Below are 19,929 nucleotides of genomic sequence, written 5' to 3'. Positions count from 1 at the left end.
CAAACCGGGCCGGGATCCTCTGGATGGTTCAGTCCTATCGGCCGTAGCCGCTTATTAAGTTCGATTACACCATACTAGGGAAGTTCTTGGTGAATTGGATGCTGCCTATTGTTGGAATTCTCATGTATATGGATCAGAACAGGTTTATACAGGGATACAACACCTTCCTCAACATCTGTTGCCTTCTTGGGTTGCTGGAGGACTCACTCGGCCAGTGTTGAGGTTTCAGCAGCGGTCTCGCTTGATATTAAGAATGCCTTTGATACGCTGGGGTGGGAATATTTATTTGCGACTTTCGAAATGTTGTATTTCAGAACCAGATTTCTGAGGTGGCTATGCGTGTTATACAGGCAAGTAGTAGCACAGTTCAAGACAGGGCAACTGCAATCCGATCGTTATGCCATCCTGCAAGGCACCTGATAGGGGTGCCCTTTATTACCAATTATCTTTTCACTAGATATAAAACCGCTGACCTATAAACTAAGCTTGCATGCACAGCAGTGGGGGATTGAGGAACATAGTACCCACCACATGGTTTACTTTTATGCGGTTGATGCCCTGGACTACCTGCAGGACGTTGGGTCCTGACCCTCGGACTCTATTGTCCTACTAGAGAAATTCAGGGCAATATTAGGCCTTAAAGTAAACTGACTCATATCATACTTGTTTCTCCCCCCCCCCCCCCCCCCCCCCGATCCCGGAACAGGAAAGTGGCAGAATGCCCCAATCCAGGGTTAGGTGGCAGTTGAATACATTTAAGTAATTTGGCAAACAGGTTTTCCACTCCCACGTGGACCTCCTCAAAAGTAGCCTGTTTAGTGCTCTGATCTCTATCCAGCGGTCCCTCGAGTTCTGGACATCGCTGTACCTCTCCCTTTTGGGTAGGGTGGTGGTCTCCAAGATGCTCATTCTCCCCCAACTGTTATACTTTTCTGTGCACTGCCCCTCAGAATTCCCACCCACTTCTTGGTTGACCTTAATAAGCTTTTGATCAAACTGATATGTGAAACGGGCATTCGCCACGTAGCGCTCTCAGCTTCACAGGCCGATGCAGGAAGGCCGGCCTAGGTGGCCCTAATTATGAGCTCTACTTTGCAGCGACCCCGCTGCAGAGCCAGTGCAGTGGCTGGGGATTGCCTCCTTGCTATGAGCAGGAGGCAGTGCTTGATTGATTGAGTGTGGGGATGCTGGACAGGGCATGATCTTGGGCATATATTTCAGAAATTTGGAGGAGTGATGATTTTCACCCTCTATGAACACCACAGCTGCTGTCTTCTGTTTTAGTTGGGCATGCACACAATGATATGTGGTGCTGTAATATGCAATATAATCCAGTATATTACTGCTGCTCCTGGCTGTTCGGTGACCTGGTTATGGTGCAAATGTCTAATTGTGTGAACCCGTTATGTTTGTAGTGGGGCTTGGTTTGTGCTCCAAATTGTGTGATGTGTTTTCAACAGGTTTTACATTTTTGTATACTTTATTGAATTTCAAGCAGAGGCAAAAATAGTAAAGATATGGAAAAGGAATTGACTTGCCACTATATCCAACTCGGACCTATTGTGTTGGTATATTAGCCACCCCACACAGCCATCATCGGTTGTACAGTATTCAAACTACAAATCTGTCCAAAATACAGTTTTCACAACACTATAAAATCTCTAGTAGATCCTAATTAGTATTACCATAGTGCAAATCATCCATTCCCATAGTGATTTAGCTGCATCTCCTCCACCACCAAAACTCTTTCCTACTATAGTAATCAGATTCCATGTCACAAAATATCTTCCCACATTAGTACAGAGTAAAAATCTACTCTTAAAAGCCTATTGCATTTAACACACGCTTTTCGGCTATTTGTCATAACTTTTCATTATAAAAAAATCAAACCGAAGTAATCTGACCTAATTTTTCCCAGTGAATCAATAAGGTCTCTAGCTTTTTTCATTGGCATGTCACATTAACCAACTCACACCTATTCTACTGAGCACAAGCTTCACACAAGTCCACCATTTGGCACACAGTCCTAAAAGTACAAATCTACAAAAAATTGCATTTGGCAAAGCAAATTACTAGCGCTCCTAAACAAGGCTAACAAGGATGCTGTAGTGAATATCTTCCATCTGCACAGTGTGCTGTGGCGGCTCACCCAAACACTTGCGTGCTACACTATGCGGTCAAATTCCATGTAACAAATTAACTGCCTACTGACTTTAGCAGCGTGTAATAATCTTGCCTTAAAAGCCTATTGTCTTTAGCACATCATGCTCACAATAAGTTTGTAGGGTAGGCCTACAGGCTCAGTCAATGTTTCATAATGAACACTTCAAACCTATGAAATCTGGCATGGTTTTACCAAATTCACTGATGAAGCCTTTATTCTAACATTGGCTTTACAACTTTACCCAACATTGGCCTAATCAAGTTCACAAACTTGCTATCATGCTGTATACAGTTATAAAAGTGTATAAATATCCACAAAATTACAACTTGCAAAAACAATGTACAACCCCTTCTCAAAAGGGTCTAAGCAGAATCGGTACAGTGAAAACCCCCACGGTTTGTCAGAGTGGGTGGCCAATTGTATGTAACATAAGGCCTGTCTATAGCCCAGAACACAATGTAATAACTATTAACTGTTAATGGCTTACTGGCTTTTAAATATGCTTTTCACAGTTAATTATCTAGACCATCTGCATTTGTCATGTTTCATAATAGGTTTTTCCAAAAAGTAAGAATGAGACAGTCCTAAAAGGTATACAAAATTACAGTTGGCTTGCCAAAATACTCTCTCCTAAAACGACGTAAGAAGGATTCTCACCCAGCAAACCTTCTGTATCCATGGTTTGTCCCTCTGGGTGACACACCAAATCCACTGCCTACCGCAGAAATCTGTGGGATTTCATGCAACAAAATACCCATCTGTAATCTGTATTATAGAGTATTAACAATCCACACTTGACTGCCTGTTCACTTTGACATGCTTTTCACTAATAAATACACCTGGCCATGAGCATTTATTATAGCATCTCATAATAAACAGATTGGGCCCATAGGCATGATGACTGGCTTGCCACCATAACCAACTCAGCCCTGCTCCTTAGAGCATAAACGTTGTCACAAATCAAAAAGTGCAATACAAACAAATCCTGTATTCAGGAGAACCAACATGTGGATGAAGCCTTAGCCCCTCTCAGAAGACTCAAAGTTTTTTTTTTCTGAACAGATAAGGTCCGGTAGCACTTGCACTGCCAGACCTAAAAATCCCATCTAGATTAATGCAGACTTGGGGTTTCAAAATAAAACTCGGCTCTGGAGTCTAAAGTTAATCACTGACCTCTTCCTATGTGTGCTGCTGCCAGAGGAAAACAAACCCTGTAAATGACACATTCATCCAAGACACTTTAATAGCACTACAGCGTCATGTGTGTGCCCCTGAAAGTTCAAGTTCTGCTATAGTGATGCTGGCTCAGACAGCTGGATATACAAAATGATCACATATGCGTGAAGGACAAACACTTTGTGGAAGCATACAACGTCTGCCCAATCAAAACAGGTATTTCTGGATACCAACATGTACGCGGAACCAAATCCCTGTTCCTGTTAGTGCTTCTTAAAGCCCTTATTTAAGTTAAATTACAATGTTTGACAACAATTGCGCTGTCACGCCAGACTTAAAAAGAGACCAGCAACACCGCCCAACATCTGTGGGGTACAGACTGACTGTCCATACTCCCAACCCCACAAAGAGTTTCCAGAAAGTTCCTGGGAGCCTTCTTGGTCCCTCTCAATAGAGGCTGGCATTGGAGGATGAACGTTAAATATGGCCCGTATTCAGCAGTCCCCCGCAGAATCAGTGTAATTGTAAATTGCAATTGTAAATTGATACTTGTATAGCGCACTACTCACCCGCAAGGGTCTCAAGGCGCTTGTACGAATACCGCTGTGGAACCCGTCCTGCTTTCCCTGTGAGGCGTCCACTGCTGGGCACCCCCAAGGTGGAGGCCAGGCATCCTTAGCGTTGTGGGGGCCTTTGTGGAGATTAAGCAAGCTATTGCCCAGAGTTGCAGAGTGGGACTCCATGATTGGAATAGGCGCTGAGGCGAGAATTATCAGGTCCGTGGAATTTTGAGCCAAAGACCCACCGAGGCGGGGAATTGAACCCTGGTCCCGGGCTAGACCTCTGCATCAGGGTCTGCTGCTCTAATCATTGAGCCACACTTCTCCAGTGTACATGCTTTGACTGAATGAAGCAAGCATGCATGCAAAGCAATCCCATTCTTTGGAAGGGGCCACACCTTATGAAAGTGATCTAAGGTCTATATGCAAAAGCTCACCCACTATTTGAGCAGGCACTCATTTACCACTGAAAATGGCCACCCCTTGCTGGGCACACCGCTGAATGTCCTTTCGACCTGTGCCACGTTTTCAGTGCTAGAACCTCAAGACTCCAATAAGAATTAAGAAGAATACAAATAAAATAGTTACATTTACCAGTTATTAGTATAGTTTTCTCCTATGCCCTGGGGAAACTGAATAGTGCCGCTGCTTCCACTGACCGTCAGTCCCTCACTGCTGCACCCGCCTGCAATGAAAAAATAGACACTGTTAAGGAGCATCAGGGGGGTTCAGAAAATTAATTTTGACTGGAGCCTACAAAAACCTCCATTTCAAATTAAGTTGCATAACAACGTGCTCTCAGTTCATCAACAACCGAAGTGACAAAAGTGTTAGCCAAAAGTTTTTCTGGTCTTGTTTATATAACTGTACAATACGGCATTTTTGTTGCTATATGGCTACTGGCTTGAAACAGACAAGTGACCAGAAGGAGAGTAAGGGCGCTAAGCATGTAACTTGAAAGGACTGTTCTGCTTGTACTACATTTCATCCATTCAAAGCATGCTCTCTCAATAAAACATGGACAAACTGAGAAAAAACCCTGAAAGATTGGGTCACAAGATTATTGCAATCTACTATAGATTATCTGCTTGTTCCTTGATGAGGCTAACAATATTACGGAGAGCAGAGGTTTAGAAGACAGAGGTTTCTTGTTCAAGGAAGCCCATCAAAAATGCCCTTGCAATCGAGGTGAGGAAAAAGAAAACTAATTAAAAAATGCCCAGTGTAGCTGCACAGAAGTGGGTGTCCATCCTGGAATTTGACCTGATGCCTAGTGGGTAAGCAGCTGCTGGGTGCACTTCAATGCAAGTTCTAGAGCTGCAGAATACCGCCCACTCAAGCAACATTGGGAGACTGGAATGCTCAGACCAGGATAAACACAATAGGGAGGAAAATAATGAAATCAGAAACAGGGATGTGGGTGACAAGAAAGAAAGCCATCTAATCAGGAGTAAGAAGCTGAGCCAAAGCATGTTTTTCATGTACTATATCGTATTGTTTAAAATAGGTCTTTCACTACAACCAGCAAAAGCGGTCTAAAAGCAAACCCTAAAAATGAAACAATTTGCTTTTCCCTTTCTGTATGCCATACCAAAATGCTAAACTCATTTTGCATTCAATAAAGTGTATACTATTGCGCTAAGCAAGTTAAATAATTAATGCATTACACACTCCATCACAATCTTAACAGAACTTCTGTCTCCTCCTGCTTTATAAATGTATTATATCCTATGGCACTTTTAATAGGGCGGGGTATTCATCATGTTTGTGGCAGAGAATCCCATCTGCCAAACTTTATATCACGCTTTTAGACCTTTATGTTACAATCAACCAAAGACTCATACTTCTAAAGCTCCTCTCACCCCCTCGGGCATCTGGTGAGGCAAGCAAAGACTCACAGGGTGGTAGGAAGAGGCCAAATGCAGGCTCCCTTAAAGGTCCAGTTGTAGGAAAAAACCTCATGTAGCTTGTTGCCTTCCTGTGGCTTTAACAAGTCACTTCTTTGAACTGGCTGCAAGGAGGAGTAAGTTCAGTTCATCAACTCTCTTCTCGGGTTGTAGACAGCAGGTTAGGTCCTCTTCTGATCTTCCTCAGGTCTAGGAATGTTCTGAGGTGGGCGCCTAGCGATGCCACATTTATGCCTGGCACAAGCTAGTGTGTGGGAAGGACTTCAAGGCACATCCTCACCAATGGGTTAAAAGTTCTCGGAGCCTACTCTACCCATTTTGGACATTTTCAAGATGGTAAAAGCCTGCAGCCACACTAACATGGGGTCTGAGGCCTGCAGATGTGTGTGGGGAGTGTTTAATGGTCACCATAGTGTCCTCCAACATCGAACACTAAATACAGTTTTGGGACCACTGTCCACACAATAATCACAGAGACAGAAGTCTGGTAGAACAAAATTAGGGTTTCCAGCAACTAGACACTGAAGTCACAAGAACTGTTTGTCATCCTGTTTGCCTTGCTTTCAAGCCTCCCCTCAACTTCCACTGTTATATGTAAAGCCCAGCGACAGAAGTCTGATGGAACAAAGCAGGTCCTTCAGCAACCAGATAGTGGATACACAAGATTGATCTTGGTATCTGGTTATCCACCTTTCAAGTATGCCCCACAGTGGTATATGTAAACCCAGCAAACCTGTCAAGCAAGATCTGACACTAAAGCAGAATATGACAGTAATGTCAAAAAGGATTCTCAAAGCCCTCCCACCATGCATAATCTGTCAGGTTCTGAGGATTTGCCTCTGCATGTCAGCCTATTGTTTTGCTTCTAAAAGTCCTTTCATACCTATTCAAATGGTAATTGCTGGCTTGAAGTCTGAGAGCAAATTTAACCTCCATGAATTTCAGGCACGGAAAAGGTAGCTTTCTAAAAGTTACTTTTGGCTAAATTGTATCAAACATTTGAATTCACCATTGATTTTTTGATAACTATTAAAAATAGATGTTCATTTTTCTAGCTAGGCCCATTCTGTATATACAGTGTTAGGATTTTAATCTCTACTCTGGTTTCCTAACTCTGACAGCCAGGCCTTTCAAGAATGAAAAACAATGCATTTGGGTGCTATTCACTGTAAGGACATGTTAACATTACATTTCTACAGGTCCTAATGCACCCTGCCTTGGTGACAAAGGCCCACATAAAGGGTGACTTATGCTAGCCTGGGCCAGCATGAGCACGATGACACCATCAAGACCATGCACTCAATCCACTCCGGCTCTCTGTCGGACCCATTCCCGCACCACGCCTTCAACAGAGCAAGCAGCACCATCGCACCCCACCTGCGCAACGTCATCAATCTCTCCCTTGCGATCGCGACCTTCCCAGAGATCTGGAAACACGCCAAGATAATCGCCCTACTCAAAAAACCTAAGGCAGACTCAAGAGACCTCAAGAACTTCCGGCCCATCTCCCTGCTCCCCTTCCCGGTCAAGATCATCGAGAAAACCGTCAGACAGCTAACCCGATACCTCGAAGAAAACAGAATCCTGGACCCTTCCCAGTCAGGGTTAAGCAGCAGCCACAGCACCAAGACTGCTCTCATCACCGCCACCATCAGGACCCTGCTGGACAACAGCGAGACCGCAGCACTCATCCTCCTAGACCTCTCTGCCGTCTTCAACACCATCTGCCACCGCACACTACACCCACGCCTCCATGCCACAGGGATGCGAGACAAGGCTCTGGATTGGACCACCACCTTCCTCTCCAGCAGAACCCAGAGCGTCCGACTCCCCCATTCCGTTCCAAAGCCTCTGACATCATCTGCGGTGTACCCCAGGGATCCTCCCTCAGCCCGAAGCTGTTCAACATTTACATGGCACCGGCTCGCACACGTCGCCCAACAGCACCACCTCAACATAATCTACGTCGACGACACTCAGCAAGGACCCTATCACAGCCAAAGCCAACCTCCACGAAGGAATGAAGGCTGCCGCTGACTGAATGAAGACCAGCCGTCTGAAGCTGAACAAGACAAGACAGAGGTCCCCAGCTACGTACGCCGACCTCTCACTCGCCACTGTTCCGCGCATCCGAAGAACAACTACCGGTGGGAGATCCTTTTCCCACCTCGCCGCCAAGACATGGAACACCCTCCCACTGATCCTACGACAGACCCAAGACCTGCTGACCTTCAGGAGGATACTCAAGACCTGGCTGTTTGATCAGTAGCGCCGCCCGCTCCCCCCCCCTCGGCGCCTTGAGACCCTCGCGGGTATGTAGTGCGCTTTACAAATGATTGATTGACTGAATATTCAAAAGGGAAGCTGTGAAATGGGTTTATTTTGATAGGTTCATTTGCAGTGCTTAAACTGCCAGAGATATTAGTTCTTTTCACTCTGCACAAGATGTACACACCATTAAGAAATTTGAGCATAAAGTAAAAAATACCTTTTTGGACTTTGAACACCTCATAAGAAAATATTTTATCAAATGCATTTTTTTCCGATAAAAACATGCTTTCTCCCAACTGCGTAGCTACATACATTTTGCCTTTGGTCAGTGACCTGGGTGTTTTACCTGTGGTTGCTCCTCTGGCGATGCTGCCTCCCTGTGTCACAAAGGTCATCATTGATGATACTCCTGTAAATACACCGGGGCTGCCCTCTTTCACAATAAGAGTCAAATTATCCCACGCACGAGCACATCCAATGCCAAAAGATACCACACCAGCCAGTACCCAGCATCCACTGGATAGCTTGCATGCAAAAGGTCCTCCAGAGTCCCCCTGAAAATACAGGATTGAGAAAGGTCAAACTAAATTTTAGAAACCAAAGACTAGACACCCAGAAGAAAACAGAGCTCATTTGTCAAATATATTTAATATTCACGAAATATTGAATTTCTGTTGTACAGTTGGCCCATGGGTACAGTTACATAGTCAATACTCCTATTTTAAATAAAGTTTGAGGATTAAATGTTTACACAAGTGAAGTTTCATTAACAAGGAAATAGGTTTACCCAAAACATACACTTGGAATGACAAAAGAAAAAATTGCAAAGGAAAATCAAAATTCGCATTCCTCAAACTCCATGCTCTTACAAAACAAATGTGTTATTCACCCAGTCCGGAGTAAACGCAACCTCTCCAGGGTAAGAAGTTGGTTGGAGAGTGCTCTTGTTTCAGGCATGAGTTCAGTGCGTGCTCATTTCCTAAACCCTATGCTTGTGCCTGGTCTCACTCTGCATATGTTGTTGGCCATGCTGCTGTTGCCAGGGGCATGTTGGTGGTGTGAACGTGTTGCTATTCCTCATGACAAGACAACAAATAATTGGTTCACTCGTGGAGGGGGAGAAGAGAAAGAAATGTACACCAATAGGTAATCACAGAACGAAATTATTTTTTTAGACTTTTGGTCAAAGTACAAATAAACATGTAAGGACAATATGCAAAAGAGGGTTTGTTTATCAAATAGTCATAAAAACAGATTATTCATGTATTCGAACAATACTAGCATAACTGACCATAACGGCTCAGTGCACTGCAAAGTGGTAAAGGAAAAAAGGTGCAAAGTTTTCTATCAGAATTTAAGAGGCTTATTACACGTGTTGGAAGGTGGTTTTATTAATAATTGCAGGTAGGTACCTACAGCTAGGGACAACACCACAATGACACACAAAGTCCAGTCAAATTAGTCCTTGCTCAGCCTTAGTAGCTTGGTTCACAAGCAATCAGGCTTACCTTAGGAGACATGTATAAAGCATTTAATATACCAAAACAGTAAATAAGTAGGACAACACAAAAATCAAACCCCAATTTATAAAAATAGGAAATATTTTTATCTTTAAAATTGCACCAAAACGAAAAAATCCAATGTAGGAAACCAGAGATACATTTTTAAATATTAAATGAATGTTCTAGTGCTTAAAACCAGATGCACCAAACAGGGACATCTGATCGTGCTTGACTAGGACAAAGTCAAAGCTTCGGGCCAACCACAATGGAGTGGAGGTTGAATACGATGAGCGGTAGTGCCTGGTCAAGTTATACCTTCTGACTTAGTCACTTTGTTGAGTCTTTTTCTCTCTACATCGGGCAAGTCTCCTCGGAAGGCCGGGTTGCAATTCTCATTGATGGGGAGAGCTTCAGACCTTTCAAAGGGCAAACCTGAATTTAAACCGGAGTCATGGTTTGACATCACCGACTTGACTCTTGATCATGGGTCGGTCAACTTATGGAGCTTATCATCACAAATTCTCCAAAAGGTCTCAAACTTCGGTATCTTCTTCCAGATGGTCCTTTTGGGGGCAGGAAGTATCCACAACACCAGGCAAGGTTACAGAAGCTCTGAGTGTCTCCGAGAGTTGAGACTACAATTCTTACAATGCATCTGGTTACATTTTTAAAAGTCCACTGGATGCTGGTCGGCTGCGCTATTCTTGGTGGAGCTGAGGCAGGTGACTTCTTGAAGCTCTTTGGGCTGGCAAGCAGGGGGCAACCCTGACCAATGAGGTGCAGGGTGCCACCTTCTGTGACCACCACTTCCTTGAAAATGTGGCATATTCCTGTCCCAGAAAGCACTGTTCTGCAAAAACCAAAATGAAGAAAATCTCTTTGGAGTTCAGGTCTGGCTAATCTTACCCACAGGTGTGGGTCTAATTTCCCTACACTCCCCCATCCAGTCACTCTTAGTTCAATTATAGGGGCTTACATCTGGATGGGGGTGCAGGAAGTGGGGGTGGGGGTGGGTCTGGTTCTTGTTCTGTCTTCCTCCCTTTGAAGACCAGTAAGGCTATCAAGCCCCACTCCTGCCCTGGCATCTGCAGACAGCATTTCTCCAACCAGATGTCTTTGACTCAGTCCAGTCCAGGCCACTTCACACTTGTCTTGACGCATCTGATGTGCTCTCCCTTTGAGCCCCTTCATAACTGTCCTTTGTGTCTTCTCACTCTCAAGACAGCTTTCCTGGTAGCTATGCCTCTGCCAGAAGAGTGAGTGAGCTCTAGGCTCTTTCTTCCAAACCTCCTTTCCTTTCTGTTCATCCGGACAAGATGGTTTTAAGGACCCGTCCTTTCCTGCCAAAGGTTGTTATGCCCATTCACATTGGGCAGACCATCACTTGGCCCACCTTCTTTCCACATCCTTCAAAAGAGGAAGAGAGGCTCCACCGTCTGGACCCAAAACGTGCGCTCTTGTTCTATCTGAAGCGCACACAACCGTTCTGGGTGGATGACCAGCTCTTTGTTGGCTACGTGGGTGCCAAAAAAGGTCGGGCTGTGCACAAACTGACCATCTCTCGATGGGTTGTTCTGTACTCAAAGCAGGTTACTCTTTTGCTAAGAAGGAGCCTCCTGTGGGGCTACGTGCTGATTCTACCAGGGCGACGGCAGGCACTACTGCCTTGGGACGCGGCGTTCCCTTGCAGGATATTGGTCAGGCAGCTACGTGGGCTTCGCTGCACACGTTTACCAAACATTATTGCCTTGACAGCCAAGTTCGGAGAGATCGCTTCTTTGGCCGTTCTGTTCTCTGTGACTTTCTGGTGTAATCTTGTTCGCAGACCCACCACCGGGGTGGGTATTGCTGGGTATCTATTCTAAGGTAAGGAATCTATCACTAACTAATGTCTCTTACAGATATATTGTTACACAATTAGTAACTTGTGTATATAAACTCTTCTTTTATGGAGTATAACTCTGGCAAACATCGATGTCTCCATGTCAGGGAACCAATACAACTTGGGACAGTTAAAGTTGCTAAGTAATGAATTAAGGATTCTTAGTGAATTGTATTTAAAAAGACTCCTTTAATAATTATGGGGGATTTTAATGTTCTCCTTACTCAGTTAGGAAAGATGGTGTGTTAGGAGATACCTTCTCTGAACACAACATACTAATTACCAAATTGTTTTACTTTGAATATTGCACGAGAAATGCAAACAACTCTAATATTAGGGTTCATTTGTATTAACTCCTTAGCTGCGGCCGTTATTTCCGCACAGTGCTGGGCGTTCAAAAGAGTAAGGGGGGGGGGGGGCGTGTCAGCCGTTGAACGTTCGCAGCCCCTTCCAGGTAGTGCTCCGAACTTTCGGCAGCCGACGGCAGCAGCTATGAGGTTAACCGGGCAGATGCCATTAGATTTACCTGCAAAAGAAACATTACCCCATGGTAAGTAGAAGGGCCCAAATAATTACATATTTACTCAGTATTGGGAGCTGGTGCTATGTAAAACATGAGGTGCAAAAGATGGACTGTAGTGATCATTGGCCCCTAACCATTGGATTAAACAGGATAATGAAGGCACAGAACAAACAATACAGCTAAACATTAACTATTCAAAAAGAACAGTAAAGTAAATTATCTGTAGCACTGGCTCAGCTACAGTGGTCTATAGAATTAGGGATGACCAAAGTGAATTGAAGACACTAAAATTGTATTCATGGACTATTCATAAAGCAGCTCAATACTTAACAGCAGAACTGAAGAACTGTACCACATCAGGATCAAGAGTTGATTAAGAGTCCAAGGAATACCAGATGGTTTAACGTCCAACATTCGGATCTAAAAAGAAAACTTAAAAGGATAAAACAAAAAAGGAACAAATGTGTAGTAATAGTTGGGCCAGAAAATACAGTAAAACTAAGGCAGACTGAGGTTCCGTAATTCTGAACCCGTTCAATAAAGGTCGCCGTATCAAGACGATTTACGTATCAGCGGACCGCAAATGACGAGTGCGGTATGTACGAGTGTTTGTCGATCAATGGAAACACTGTATTTAGAGATTTCGTTCGAACCTACGGGTTCCATTTTGTGTACGGCAGCCATTTTGTGGTTGCCCTCACATAGGCCGATGACTGAGGCCGAACGAGTCTTTGGGACACGTACACCTTTAGCTGACTTGTGTGACCTGAGCGAACTGACTCCCTTGCCCGAGGCGGACCTCGGTGAGCCAGTTCCTGGTTAGGCAGCTGGTCAGATAGAGATCAAAGAGCAGGACATTGCTGAGTTTATGGTACACGCACACACCCTTCTATCTTGCTTTTCATCTGTTTCTGTTCCTTCTTTTATGGCCCATTTATGGTTTGGGTTGAGGTCCTTTTATTATGGGTTTGTCCGGCCTGTCCAAGCAAGAATGTTGGATTTTGCCTGGTCATTTCTGGTGGGCTGGACAACTGAAAGTGGGCGTGTCGTTATGCGATACTTTTGAAATGTCACTATGGGATTGGACAGTTTGTTAATAATTGATGCTAGTCAGGAATGTGATTTTTGGCATAAAAGACGATGTCTCGCTTTACTAAATTGTGCAGTCTGACGAACCACCCGTGTTGTGCTTCGTAGACCTCTGTTCCTGGTTGCAGCCAATAAACTTGGTCTTTGACGTCACCTAGAAGTGTCCCGTGTCTGTTTGCTAAGACATGAGAACTCTAAGACTTCGGGCGTTTTCCCTGGCGCCGCTGGGTTCTAAAACCCAGTTCTTCAGTTGGCGCCCAACGTGGAGCGACTTCAGCGGTACCGGTCCAAGCCTGAAGATCGTGAGGAGCTTCGTGTGAAAATTCTGGAGGAAGGCCTGCCACTTCATCGACCCCTGTATGTCTTTGTGGTCCGAAAGTCTTTGCTGTGAGGTTCCCCGCTTTCCGACGGCTACGAAGGACTGCTGCCCTGACTGTCGCCCTGTCTTGGAGCCATTTGACGATTTGTACAGCGAGACAATAGACTGGTCTTCTGGCGACGTCATTGATATTTCAGTTAAGTATGAGTGGAGCGTCTCCCAGTCCTTAGTTTTGTTTTGGTTATCCCCTTGGGATCTTTGATTTGGGACTTGCAAGCTCCAAAGCCGAGGGACTCGTGTATTTACGAGGTTATCGTATTAGATATTCCCTTGAAGTTTGAAGCTAGACTAGAGAGCAAAGATGCCTGGTCTTAGCAGACTTGGAAAGATATTTTGTTGTGGTTGTAATAGGGATTCCCGATTGGAGGACTCGTGTCCGGTGCCTCCGATTGGAACTCCGACCTATGAGCTCTATTTAAAACATGGTGTGGGCCCCATCACGTATAATGAAGTGTGTGTTTGCTACACTAGGAAGGACTGTGTCCTAAAGTGGCCCCAATATGGTAGCTATGACAGAGATTTTAGATAATCTGGAAGTCAAACTGTTCAAGAAGAAAGCCCGGCCGGCGATGTTGGACTCTATTCGCCTTTGGCGAAAGGAAGCCAAACAGAAAGAAATTAAGTTAGCGAAGAGAAATAAAAGAGAAAGAGGTATTTTGGTAATGCAAGCTGCTATACAGTTAAGAGATAACGAAGAAGAACAAGAGTGAACAGTTGCACAGGCAACGTAAAATGGCAATTGATAAATGTTATCCAGCTTTGCCACCTCAGCAGCAAGGTGCAACGAAGGACCTTGAAAAAGATCCTTTGATGGCACATTTGTTGAGTTCACCACCCCCTTATGTGCAGAGTGCTACAGCACCTCAGCCACCTTTAGTTATGCAACCTCCGGTTACTTTGCACCTATTGTTCTACAAATCCAGCTCCTCTTCAGTTGGCTCCTGTTCCTTTGGCGCAGCCTTCTCAAGGGCCGCCGACTTTGTTACCTGCTCCGTCTCAAATTCCTACGACTTTGTGTCCTGTATTGTCTACGTCTTCGGATACTCTTCTTGATACTGCTCCTATGCATACTTGGTCTCATCCTGTGTTTCCTCCTGTTCTTTCGTCAGCTTCTCCTTCTGTTCGCCAGAGAATGACTGATACAGTTACTGGTCTCTTTTCTCCTCTCTTTGGGTCGTTGGGTATGACCCTTGTTTCAGCGCGCACACAGTTGCGTAGCCAACTGCCTGGTCCCGATGAGCGGGAAGTATTGGATCACTTAGCGCGCAAATGAGTTACTTATACTTTAAGATATGATTTGGAGTCTGTTATGGATGTCTTCCATCAATGGGAAGCACCGAAGGAGAGATACGTTTGAGAAGATGTGCACTTTCCTTCGTGAAGAATGGGAAGATGGCGATTTGGGACAGACTCCCCCTGAGTTGTTCCGTGTACAGTGAGTTTGCGAAGGGAACTATAGTGGGTGTAGACGTTGAGAGAGCAGTTGCGACACTGTTGTCGTTTAGGAGTGAGTCTCCTTCTAGGCCGTTGTTTGAGCCTGATTCTTCTGTTAGGAGAAAGGCGCAACAATATCCAATGAGAGGTTCCCCCAGTTTGGAGAGCGGGAGATCCAAATGCTATTCCAGTTGTTCCGCCTCATTTCCAGCGTGTTTGGGTACATGTTCCATGGAAGCGAGTTGAAGTTTTGGCCCTTAAGCAGTCTTTGCCTGATCCACGTAAAAATCCTGCAGGGTACTATAAGGAATTATCAGAGACTGCAGACTCATGTATTATGAACTTAGCCGACAGACATGTTTGGGAATGTAGTTCCGCAGCCTACATGGGGAATGATCCGTCATACGGATCATGCGCAGGAGTTAGGTGATACATGGGCTAATATTGGTGCTGCAGATGGCAGACAAGTTGGTGGTGCTAAACCGGAGTTCTTAGTTGCAGAACTTCCTGGTAGGATTGTTAATTACATGAAGACCTTAATGCCTGCCGTAAGTGTCAATTCGGGACAAGTTGTCTGCATGTAAGCAGAAGAAAGACGAAAGTGTGACTTTTTCACTAGGTTTGAAGAGACAGTAGTGGTCAAGACATTAGTACGGAAGGTGGTCAACGGTTGTTCGTTGACAAGTTCGTGCATAATTTGCTTCCCGAGTTGTGCAATAAGTTGAAGGATTCTGAGAGTGCTTGGGCTGTGTCATCGTCAGCACAGATTTTGGCTACTACACATTACTATGAGGATAGGGATAAGGACGAGAAAGATAGAGCTGACAAGAAGACCAAAGAGTTAAAGACGAAGGTTCTTTTACAGCAAGCGCATCCGCTTCGAAATAATCAGCGTGATTATCAGCACCCTCAGCAGTATCAGAGAAACTCGCAAAGGTTCGAGTCTTCTCAACAGCGTTTTCCTGTAAGCCCTAATCAATGTGCGTATTGTAAAGAAAAGGGTCATTTCAAGAATACTTGTCCGGTTCTGTTGCAACGTACGAATGGTGCTTCTTGTATGAGGGTCGAGGTGTTCAGCAAGCTCCTAGAGGTAGAGGACGTGGTGTGTTTCCTCAGAATGCGCGTTCCTTGCCTCCACAGAATTCAATGAATAGCATTGATCAGCAGAATGGGGAGTCTGGTAGTACGGCTCAGTACTATGCGGACGACTACTATGTCGAAGGTGAGAATACGGACGGTAATTATTGCTAGGACAGCCATAGACAAAGAGAGGGAGTTGTTTCAGTTCCAGTAGATCAGAGTGGACCTTATGTTAAAGTGATTGCATCAGGTGTGCCAGAACCTTTTCTGTTGGATACTGGTGCTGCAAAGAGTTCTATTATGCACTCTAAACTCCCTGGCGCACCTTTGTCTGGCTTAACGAATGTTTCAGTAGGTTTTTCTGGCGCCCCGGTTACTAATCCGATTTCTAGTCCTTTGTCTATTTCTGTTGGACCTTGTGAATTCGAGGCACCCCTTATTCTGACGACCGGTTGTGGTGAGAACTTGTTGGGATTAGACTTGTTGAAAAGATTGTATGCGACGCTACATTGTTCTCCTTCAGGAGTACAGCTTACATTGGGAAAGAGTGATCTCTCCGATGTATTTATCTAAAGATAGACTTCCAGCTGAATTGTCTTCTCTCCCGGATTCTCTTTGGGCTACTGGTCCTAATGTGGGTCTTTTGGAGATCCCGCCATACATTGGGACGTTGAAAGCGAATGCTAGATTGCCACGTATTCCCCAATTTTGGATTTCCAGTGATGGGGAAAGAGCACTTTTAGTGATCATCTATGATCTGATTGAGAAAGGTGTGATTGAAGAGACGAGAGGGAATGTGTGTAATAGTCCGGTTTGGCCTGTTCTGAAACGTACTGATTCTTCGCAACCTCCTGTATATAGGTTCGTGATCGATCTTCGTGAGGTGAATAAGATTGTAGTTCCGCAATTTCCTGTTGTGCCAGATATCACCGCTTTATTGACTTTAATTCCAGCTTCAGCCACATGGTTTTCGGTGATTGTCTTGAAGAATGCTTTCTTCAGCATCCAGATTGCCGTGGAGAGTAGAGATATTTTTGGCTTCTCATTAGGAGGCCGAAGTTTCCGGTTCAAGCGCGCCCCTCAAGGCTATTGTAAGAGTCCATCGATCTATAGTCAGGCTTTGAAAACACAGCTTGATTAGATTGTTTTACCTGATGATGCTGCCCTTATTCAGTATGTTGACGATTTGTTAGTCACGGCTGACAATGAAGAGATTTGTAAGGAGGTTACTTTGTCGTTGTTGCGTCATTTGCCTGATTTCCATCATAAGGTGTCCCTTTCGAAGTTGCAATATTGTCGACCTACTTAGGTCACCTTATCGAAGGAGGGAAGAATTCAAGAGATTGATAAAATGAGTGTGCCTACGACAGAGAGAAGTGCGTGCTTTTCTGGGTATTACATCGTACTGTAGACAGTGGATCCCTAATTTTTCTCTGCTTGCGAAACCTTTGATAGCTCTTACTGTTAAGGATACTCCAAATCCTATTCCTTGGACTGACGAATGTCAGAAGAGCTTTTCAGAATTACGCGATGCATTGTGTTCGGCTCCTGTGTTGGGTACTCCCGACTACAGTAAGCCTTTTACACTATGTCCACGAGAGAGAGGGATGTGCATGGTCAGTTTTGACACAGCAGTTTGGCGATAAGCAACGTCCATGTGCTTTTTTTTCTTCGACTTTGGATCCGGTAGCTAGAGCGTTGCAGAGTCGTTTGAGAGCTACAGCAGCAGCGGCTGTCTCTATTCGACAGTCTGCTGGCTTGGTGATGGATAATACATGGATTGTGATGGGTCCACATGCAGTGGATACCTTGTTGAATCGCACCAAGTACCTTGCAGACCTTCCAGCCGCAGTACAGGCTACTTTACACATTCTCCTCTTTCATGCAAAGGTGACTAGATAATGTTTACTCTATGCTGATGATTTTGTCATCCTAGAGGACTCGGGTAAGCTTATAAATAAAATTAAATGCTCTAATAAATGTTTAATAAATAAATCACTAATATAGAAAATACGAATATGTTGGTGTTTGGTAAAAAAAAAAAGAAAAAGTAAACCATCTATGTGGTTAAGCTGATAAATGATGGTGAAGCAGCCGGTCCGTGTATAACTATCTGGGTATGACTTTACAAAAAGTTAAAATGGAAGTTCACCTAGATCATTTAAAAATCCAAGCTCTGTCGACATTGGATAGGCACAAGAAATTCAAAACATTTTGGAGGTCCTTTGATTGAACCCATACTTTGGGCCTACGAAGTTATGGTGCCTCCACTAATATAAGGTGCACAGATGTTAATCCTGGATTCCGATTAGGACTGGGGAAGCTTTGAGGGTAAAGGTCTTTAAAACGTCTTGGCACTATGGTTCAAACCGTAAGAAAAGAGACCAAGGTGAATTCATGGAACTCTACTGCATCTGTTAAAAGACTTGGTTTTGGTCATAAACCGATATTATCTGTTCAAACAAAACTGTTGCCTTGCTCAGTCAGAACAAACAGAATTTACAGAAATATTGCATGGGAGTGCTCATGGCAGTGCTCGCACTAACCAAGTCTGCTGCTTGCTGCCCGAGCCTACTGCTGCCACCTTATCACAACTTTAACTTCAACTCAGTCACCACCACCCTGCAGGGACCGGTTTGCCAGTGTCCTCAAGGCCAGGCCCAAGACTGTCAGAAGTGAGTCGGTCAGACCAGCTTCCAGACAGATGACAGGTTGGAGGCACGAGCTTTGGTGGCGGGACTTGGCTGATGCAGAGGAGTTTGCTTCCTTCCTTACCCGTTCCTACCACCACCACCCGAGGCCCTTTCCGAACCAGTGGGGAGGACAGACAGGCCCCATCAAAAGCCACGTGGTGAGTCTGCAGAGTGTTAGTGGCAGCAGACCACCAAGAAGGCCTCCTTGTGTAGCAGCTCTTCTCAGCTTAATGTTTCACAGAGGTTTTTAGTGGTCCTCCACCTGCCTCTGGTTGGAGGCTGCAAGAGTATGATGGCCGGGGCCAGTCAATTATGAACTGCGATGGGAGGGCAGTGTAATTGCGGGGTTGCCTAGAGTTTGATCACCCTGCAAATTTCCTATTCCCCTGCTTAACCCGGCAAGGCAAAAGTGGCATAGGAGGCAGGTGATTTAAAGCGGCCTTCGAGAGGCCCAAGGAAATTGCCTTGCGAGCCCGCACCAGAGTGACACAGGCAATTGCAGACTCCTGGGGTGTGCAGAGGCAGTCGGTATTAGGTCAGCGTGCCTTGTGTCCCTGGGAGTATGGGGGTAATTCTCCAGTCAAACAAAGGCATCAATGAAGGTATGAACAACGCCTGTAACTAGATAACTCTCCAGGACTATGCACCAAGGTGGCTCTCCAACACTCAGTGGATCTTCAGGATACCAGTTTTCAGATTGGGCATTGCAGTTCCCTGAAAAATCACTGCGGTGCATTTCTCAGCCTGTAAACCCAACAAAATTATAAAAGGACATTATACTACCCTTCTGCAAAAGCACACATAGCTAGTGAAAAGCTGTAAGAGCATCCAAAGAGGCAACATGCAGTCCAGACGGGTAAGGGCACAGCAACCATTGGTATGGAAAAATAAGCTGCAAGCTCCAACTGCCATAAAAAGCATCAAGTCTAAAGTTGCTCGAGTTTCTAATCTCTCTAGTGACTCACATGTTTGAATAATCCATAAAGGTGTCATCAAAATTAGACTTCTTAAAAGATCCATCTGGGCAATTTTCACTGCAACAGTCAACATTAAAATCCTCCAAACACCAATTTTCCTGACCATAAGTCTCAAAAGCCTCCCTGCACGAGGCAACCAAGGACATGGAGGCTCACAAGATGGGAGAGTCTACTGAAGCAACACCAGTGAATGCCAGCAAAGAAATAACCTGGGGCCAGGTAACTGATTGGGAGTTACTCTCCTTTAGGTTGCTATCACCCCAAATGCCACCACATTATTACTTGCAAATGG

The 19,929-nt window shown here is 44.8% G+C and overlaps 1 protein-coding gene across 1 annotated transcript in view; it reads right to left on the bottom strand.

Moving 5' to 3' along the window:
- Nucleotides 1-19,929, bottom strand: part of OVCH1 (ovochymase 1) — an 852,055-nt gene that overhangs the window by 639,764 nt on the left and 192,362 nt on the right. Inside the window, exons 8-9 of the mRNA XM_086952799.1 lie at nt 8,425-8,632; nt 4,495-4,585 (exon numbers count right to left, since the gene is read on the bottom strand). Coding sequence (XP_086808925.1) covers nt 4,495-4,585; nt 8,425-8,632 — 299 coding nt within the window. The remainder of the gene's footprint in view (nt 1-4,494; nt 4,586-8,424; nt 8,633-19,929) is intronic.

Source organism: Lissotriton vulgaris, chromosome 1_2 (genome assembly GCF_964263255.1).
Source record: "Lissotriton vulgaris chromosome 1_2, aLisVul1.2, whole genome shotgun sequence".
Taxonomy (NCBI): Eukaryota; Metazoa; Chordata; class Amphibia; order Caudata; family Salamandridae; genus Lissotriton; species Lissotriton vulgaris.
Note: the sequence above shows the minus strand (reverse complement) of the source record. Positions and strands in the feature narration are given on the sequence as shown.